Raw genomic sequence first — 6996 nt, 5'->3', positions numbered from 1 at the left:
TTATTAAACACATCTATTGAAGCGGTTATTGGTAGCTGTTCTGTAATTTTTTGAACATTCACATTGTCGTTGGAACTATTAGCGACTTTAAGACTACCAGGAGCAACTTTAACTGCACCTTGTGAAGCGGCTGTTGGTGGCTTCACTTCAGTTTTCTGTACGTTTGTATTACCGACTTTTACATTGCCAACAGCATCTTTTTTAATCAAACTTGTCGAAGCAGGTATTGGAAACTTTTTTGTAATTATTTGAACATCTATACCACCGTTAGAATCATTAATGACTTTGACATTGCCAGGTGTAACTTTAGTAATTGCGCCCTGTGAAGCGACTTTTGGTTGCTTCACTCCAGGAGCAACTTTTTCAGTTGGAATCTGTAAAGGCGATGTTTCTTTGCTCATTTTTCCAACGCCTGCTTGTAATTTCTTAATATTTTCAGCGTCGGATTTTGTAGTGGGCTTGACAGATTTGCTGGCAGCCTGGGTTTGTTTTTTTCCATGATTTGAATTGGTTGGCTGTTCGTCATCGTTATCAGAGTCATTCACAAGCCTACCTTGTGCATCACGCTTTAACCCAAGTTCCAGAATCAAATTTGATTTGTCTTTGCATTTATTATCCTCACCTTGAAAATTAAATTCACAAAAATCACCGTCCATGTCATAGAACTTAAGGCCCATCATTTCCATGGCTATTTCTGTTACAATGTATGTCATCTTGATGTTTGTTGTTATTCAGAGTTTAGAGAAATTACAAGATTCCGCTAAAAAATTGTTACTATAAAAATATATATCTAATAAAAATATTATCAGCATTTCAAAACAATTAAGTTAACTTACAGTTTCGAGTATATTTTAAAAACTGTTTAACAGGAAAAAACACTAAAAATTATTTTTGAAGCTCAAATCAATCTCACACTCAACAATTGGCTTTTACCACTAAATATGAAATGATGCCGGCATTCGGTTAAGTACCATTTTTCAAATGAAAAAAAAATTTACCAGTGTTGGAATGTGTAAAAAAAATATGTAGTATGAATGCAGTCTGAAGCGAATATAAGTTTAAAATATCTATCCATATATTTATTAATTATAAGAATGTAAGTGCATATAACACAATTATAGAACTAAATGTTATAATACATTAAATATATATAACTCCTTATATATATTATAACATATTACATGTATTGTGTTATAGTTCATTATATGATCAATACTTTATTTCCACATTTACTTATTTACATATTATTTTTAACCTTAATTTTAGCTTTCATAAAAATATTATCAGGCCTTTTCTTTTGTAAGCATATCACAAAAGAACAACTGCATATATTAAAAATAACATATGAAAGAACAACACTGCAGAATTATTTAGTCCAACCTTTTTAAAATCGCTTAATTAATAAGCAACTCAAATCACATGGTTGCCAAGACTAAAAATTCGTCTATTGTGAACGACTTGTGGAAGAACATACGAAATTTCTAGTTAACTGTCAACAAATGATTTCGTTAATTATTCGTATTTCGTGTCGTTATTGTTCGTAACAAATGAATTATTTTTTTTATTTATTATTTTACTGCTAAAAAGCATGAAAAATCATTTTGTTTTCACAATATTGCAAAAAAAATATCTCACCAATAATTGCAAAGAATTATTATTCCTTTTTTTAAATTTTAATTCTAAATTTTATTACGTGTTTTGCCTAATAAAATTTCCATTTTGTCCAGAGTTGCCATCGCAAATAGTGTAGCTGTAGAAATCAGATGTAGAAGACATCATAAAAGCCAGGCACAACAATTGTTCATACTTGACAATATTCTCTTCTAAAATCTTTGGATATAAATCTTTTCCAATAACCAATAACCCTATTTTATTAATTTCAAAATGGTTGTGCCAGTTATATTTCTTTCACTGCTCCAAATTGTTTAAATTTTTCAACTGTTTGTACTTCTTCAAATGTTAAGGTTTCATTAAGAACAACATCATTACTTGGCCGTACGTACTGTATTTATAGATACCGAGACATTCTATGAAGTTAACAGTAAATTAAAAACCAGCTCAGTTCGAAAACTGATTTACTCACTTTCAAAAAGATCAAACTATATCCAGCAAAGCAAAAGAGGCTAATCAAACGATAACAAATTAAGTTGAAACTATTTTAGACATCAGCATAAAAGACATACTATTTAGAAGTCCAGCTGCGGATAGACACAGAATCAATTACACACGGTTTGGGATCTTAAATCCCCAGGCTAATATTAACTAATATTGAACCCAAATTCAAAGATTCAAATATCTCATGAATCAATACTTTCTTGTCACTTAGTTATATGATTATCTTGTTTACAAACTTGCATTAGTTGTTAGATTTTTCAATAGCGTAGAACTGGAATGGTATAAAGAAAGCACTGTAAAAACGGCGTCCTTTAACTGTAGAAAGCATAAAGTATAAATAATAAGCTCGAATAACAATAACCTCGAATAGTCACTTATGTTTATTACTTTGTAAGCTAGTGAGTACGTTAAAATTTCTAAAGGCAGAAACTATTACAACAAATACATAAAACAAGACATCTATACGTTTATATTTAATGTCTACCCTAACTGTAGCTCTATTCCTTACGGTGCTTTTGTCTTAATATACACACTAATTTCAACTTTATTATTCTTTGACCATTTTGTAAAATATTTTGGCCATATTAATCTTTGAGACCCATTTGGATTTTTCCGCACCACCAATGATAGTTTTAATTAACTACTCAGTCACACATTCTCTTTATCCCAAATAACGTTTCTTTTTCTCATTCTATCATCCCCCAACCATATCCTAACCTATGTATTAGGATTTGTAATTCCATTCATGTTTCCGGCTATATAGCTATCCACGGGTTAAAAGAGCAATAAAAACAGGGTAATATTGATATGGTTACAGAAGCGGTCAGTCCTACTCGACGCTTATGATATCTAAGTGACGTTTTTTCCTGCTTCATAAAATACACTGTGAGAAAGCATTTACAATGCATTTTGAAAACCACCTGCGCTGTTGACAAAAAAGATTCTTCTTCTAAGGTCCATATTTCAGAGGCATACCAGGCAAACCCAGACATTTGCATAGAAAATTACTTGCTAGATGAACAATATTGACATCTTAATAATGTTTTGACAAAATCTTAAAATTAAAACACATTCATATTGTAATAATAAACTTAAAATATTTTATTTATGGTTCAAAAAAAGAAATTGTTTAAGCAAATAGCATCTATTCAATGAAATATTGTTACAATAATTATTATTGACATTGATATTTTTATTATAATATTTTTATTAATAATATAATATTATTAAAAAATATTGTTTATATCAACAATACTAATAATAACTATTATTTATGTTAATAAAAATGTTTAAAAAAATTACAATTGCAATAATTATAATTAAGACTATAATACACAATAATAATTATTATAACGATAATATTCACGCCATAATAATATATAAAAAAGCATGAAATATATAAAAAATGTAAAAAATAATATAAAAAAATATGAAAATATAAAGAAATTATGAAAAGTAATATAGTTTTTTATAATTTTGTTTTCAAATAATATAATTTAATATATAAAGTATATAATTTTTGTGGTCATTTTTCCCAAATTTAAAGTCATTTCTTATATTGACAAAATGTGATTTATATTCACCAAAACTTTAGTTTTAAATCATTTTTTTTAAACTATTGTGTTTATTTAAAATAAAAAATTTAATAATTTAATTAATAGAATTTGTTAAAAAAAGTCATTATTATGACTGATTACTTTTCTTCATGTTAAATTTTAATTTTTTATGTATCGTATTGCTTAATTCAAAAATGTATATTTTCAATAGTTATAAAATAATACGAAAATAATTGAGGAAAAAAGTATTCAAGTAGCAAAATATGTATATAGTTATATATAGCACAACTTAAATTTTTAATACTTTAATTTTCATTGAAATGTATTTAGGCTTTTATATATTTTTTATATATCATTATATATCAAATATAAATAATTTAATATATATTTAAATATTTTTTATATATCATTATAAATAATTTAATATATATTTAAATATTTTTTCAAACTTAATTTTGAAGTTTTTACTTAATATATTTAATTTTAGTTATTTAGTTATTATTATCAAACAAAAATTAAAAATAATAATTTAAACGCTATAAAATAATATAATTCCATTAGCTAATTATTTTGGTATACCATTGTACATAAGGTGTTGTGTTTTTTTTACTTATATATTATTTAATCAGCACTTGATCTGTTTTCTTATAATTATAATTATATTTATATTTATATATGTATATGTATACATTTTTTTAAAAGATGTATATTTCACTTCAAATATTAAGGAACAATTTTAAGTCATATAGCGACTCAACAAACTTAGATCTAAATGAATAAATTTAATCAAAGAAAAAAATTAACTAAAAAAAAACAATAAAATAAAAGTAAATTTAAAATAAAAATAAATACAAACATATATAAATAAAAATTAAATGTAATAAAAAAAAAAATATAACTTAACTAAATATAAATAAAAAATATGTAAATAAAAAAAATAAATACTCGTAAAAAGTATAAATAAAAAAATATTAAATTTTTAAAAGTTATAAATAAAAGAAAATAATAAATATATAAATACAATATAAAAAAAATTAAATATAAAAAAAATTATGTATAGAAAAAATTAAATCAAAAAAATTAATAACAAAGACAATATATTTTAATAGCCTCAACTGTTTTTATTCAATTCCCGCACGCTTGCGGATATTGTAACGGGTAAAGATCCTGTTGTACTCGAGTGGATTGTTCTTTGCCAAAGAATCTTTCAGCACACGCCGATATTTTTGTAGCAAATCTACTTCCTTTTGCAAATGTTTTTCCACACACTCTAAATGTGGTTGCATGAATCTTTCTGGTGTATAAGTTCCCATCAAACCCATACGATGATGTATATTGCCATTAATATTAATGTAATCAGTTTTGTGTTTTATAAGAAAATCCCGAAATCCCTTAAATTCAACATTTGTTTTCTCCAACAAGGAGTTCGATCTTTTACAAACTGGTGTCCCGTTTGGACCAACCAAATCAGATCTAACAGAAATAAATGGCCCCTTCTTACCAGGTGAAGTGGTATCGTTCATAGGTTTATCAGTACATAAATTCAATTCAGAATATTTTGTTTCATGTAAGTCTTCTGGTAACATATTATTAAGTTCAGCATCAAAATCAATATGTTCTGGCTCGTTTAAGATTGGATTCTCTTTTAACTTGTATTGTTTTTTGGGTTCAGTAGCTATTTGTTTAGTTGCGTCCTTCAAAGCAACTGTTTTTTGCATTACTTCAGTTTTCTCTTCCTTCATAGTATCATTCGAATCCTTAACAGATTCTGCATCGATAGGAACAACTTTCTTAATTGTAGCATTTGAAGCGACTATTGATAGGTCTTTTCCAGTTTTCTGTTCATTTATACCCTCGCTACCCTCATTAGCGACTTTTGCATTATCAGTAGCAACTTTATTAAACGCATCTATTGAAGCTGTTATTGGTAACTGTTCTGTAATGTTCTGAACATTCACATTGTCGTTGGAACTATTAGCGACTTTAAGACTACCAGGATCAATTTTAACTGCACCTTGTGAAGCGGCTGTTGGTGGCTTCACTTCAGTTTTCTGTACGTTTGCATTACCGACTTTTATATTGCCAACAGCATCTTTTTTAATCAAACTCGTCGAAGCAGGTATTGGAAACTTTTTTGTAATTATTTGAACATCTATACCGCCGTTAGAATCATTAATGACTTTGACATTACCAGTTGCAACTTTAGTAATTGCCCCTTGTGAAGCGACTTTTGGTTGCTTCACTCCAGGAGCAACTTTTTCAGTTGGAATCTGTAAAGGCGATGTTTCTTTGCTCATTTTCCCAACGCTTGCTTGTAGTTTCTTAATATTTTCAGTTTCGGATTTTGTAGTTGGCTTGACAGATTTGCTGGCAGCCTGGGTTTGTTTTTTTCCATGATTTGAATTGGTTGGCTGTTCGTCATCGTTATCAGAATCATTCACAAGCCTACCTTGTGCATCACGCTTTAACCCAAGTTCCAGAATCAAATTTGACTTGTCTTTGCGTTTATTATCCTCACCTTGAAAATTAATTTCACAAAAATCACCGTCCATGTCATAGAACTTACAGCCCATCATTTCCATGGCTATTTCTGTTACAATGTATGTCATCTTGATGTTTGTTGTTATTCAGAGTTTAGAGAAATTACAAGATTCCGCTAAAAAATTGTTACTATAAAAATATATATATATATATAATATTTACTTTACTAGTTACTATAAAAATATATATCTACTAAAAATATTATCAGCATTTCAAAACAATTAAGTTAACTTACAGTTTCGAGTATATTTTATAAACTGTTTAACAGGAAAAAACACTAAAAATTATTTTTGAAGCTCAAATCAATCTCACACTCAACAATGGGCTTTTACCACTAAATATGAAAAGATGCCGGCATTCGGTTAAGTACCGTTTTTCAAATTAAAAAAAAATTTACCAGTGTTGGAATGTGTAAAAAAAATATGTAGTATGAATGCAATCTGAAGCGAATATAAGTTTAAAATATCTATCCATATATTTATTAATTATAAGAATGTAAGTGCATAAAACACAATTATAGCACTAAATGTTATAATATATTAAATATATATAACTTCTTATATATATTATAATATATTACATATATTATGTTATAGTTCATTAAATGATCAATACTTTATTTCCACATTTACTTATTTACATATTATTTTTAACCTTAATTTTAGCTTTCATAAAAATATTATCAAGCCTTTTCTTTTGTAAGCATATCACAAAAGAATAACTGCATATATTAAAAATAACATATGAAAGAACAACACTGCAGAATTATTTAGTCCAACCTTTT

At 27.1% G+C, this 6996-nt stretch overlaps 2 protein-coding genes across 3 annotated transcripts in view; both read right to left on the bottom strand.

Annotated features, from left to right (window-relative positions):
- LOC119688411 overlaps nucleotides 1–856 on the bottom strand; it is a 1940-nt gene extending 1084 nt beyond the window's left edge. The window contains exons 1-2 of the mRNA XM_038103091.1: nucleotides 837–856; nucleotides 10–774 (exon numbers count right to left, since the gene is read on the bottom strand). Of these exons, the coding sequence (XP_037959019.1) occupies nucleotides 10–713 (704 nt within the window). The 5' untranslated portion in view covers nucleotides 714–774; nucleotides 837–856. The remainder of the gene's footprint in view (nucleotides 1–9; nucleotides 775–836) is intronic.
- A 3927-nt stretch (nucleotides 857–4783) lies between these two features.
- Nucleotides 4784–6538, bottom strand: LOC119689248. Of its 2 annotated transcripts, none has more exons than XM_038104038.1 (2): nucleotides 6448–6538; nucleotides 4784–6341 (listed from the first exon to the last, which is right to left on the bottom strand). In XM_038104038.1, exon 2 carries the CDS (start codon nucleotides 6278–6280, stop codon nucleotides 4793–4795), a length of 1488 nt encoding a protein of 495 aa, XP_037959966.1. In that variant the 5' UTR covers nucleotides 6281–6341; nucleotides 6448–6538; the 3' UTR covers nucleotides 4784–4792. The 2 variants fall into 2 exon arrangements, with proteins under 2 accessions (XP_037959966.1, XP_037959967.1); XM_038104039.1 differs by having other exon boundaries at nucleotides 4784–6327; nucleotides 6448–6530.
- Between the last annotated feature and the right edge of the window lie 458 nt (nucleotides 6539–6996).

This window comes from Teleopsis dalmanni, chromosome X, assembly GCF_002237135.1.
Source record: "Teleopsis dalmanni isolate 2A chromosome X, ASM223713v2, whole genome shotgun sequence".
Lineage (NCBI taxonomy): Eukaryota > Metazoa > Arthropoda > Insecta > Diptera > Diopsidae > Teleopsis > Teleopsis dalmanni.
This window is presented reverse-complemented; position numbering and strand designations above follow the sequence as displayed.

Excerpts from the sequence above, each read along its gene's own strand:
- LOC119689248 (XM_038104038.1), bottom strand. The coding sequence starts at position 6,280 with ATGACATACATTGTAACAGAAATAGCCATGGAAATGATGGGCTGTAAG.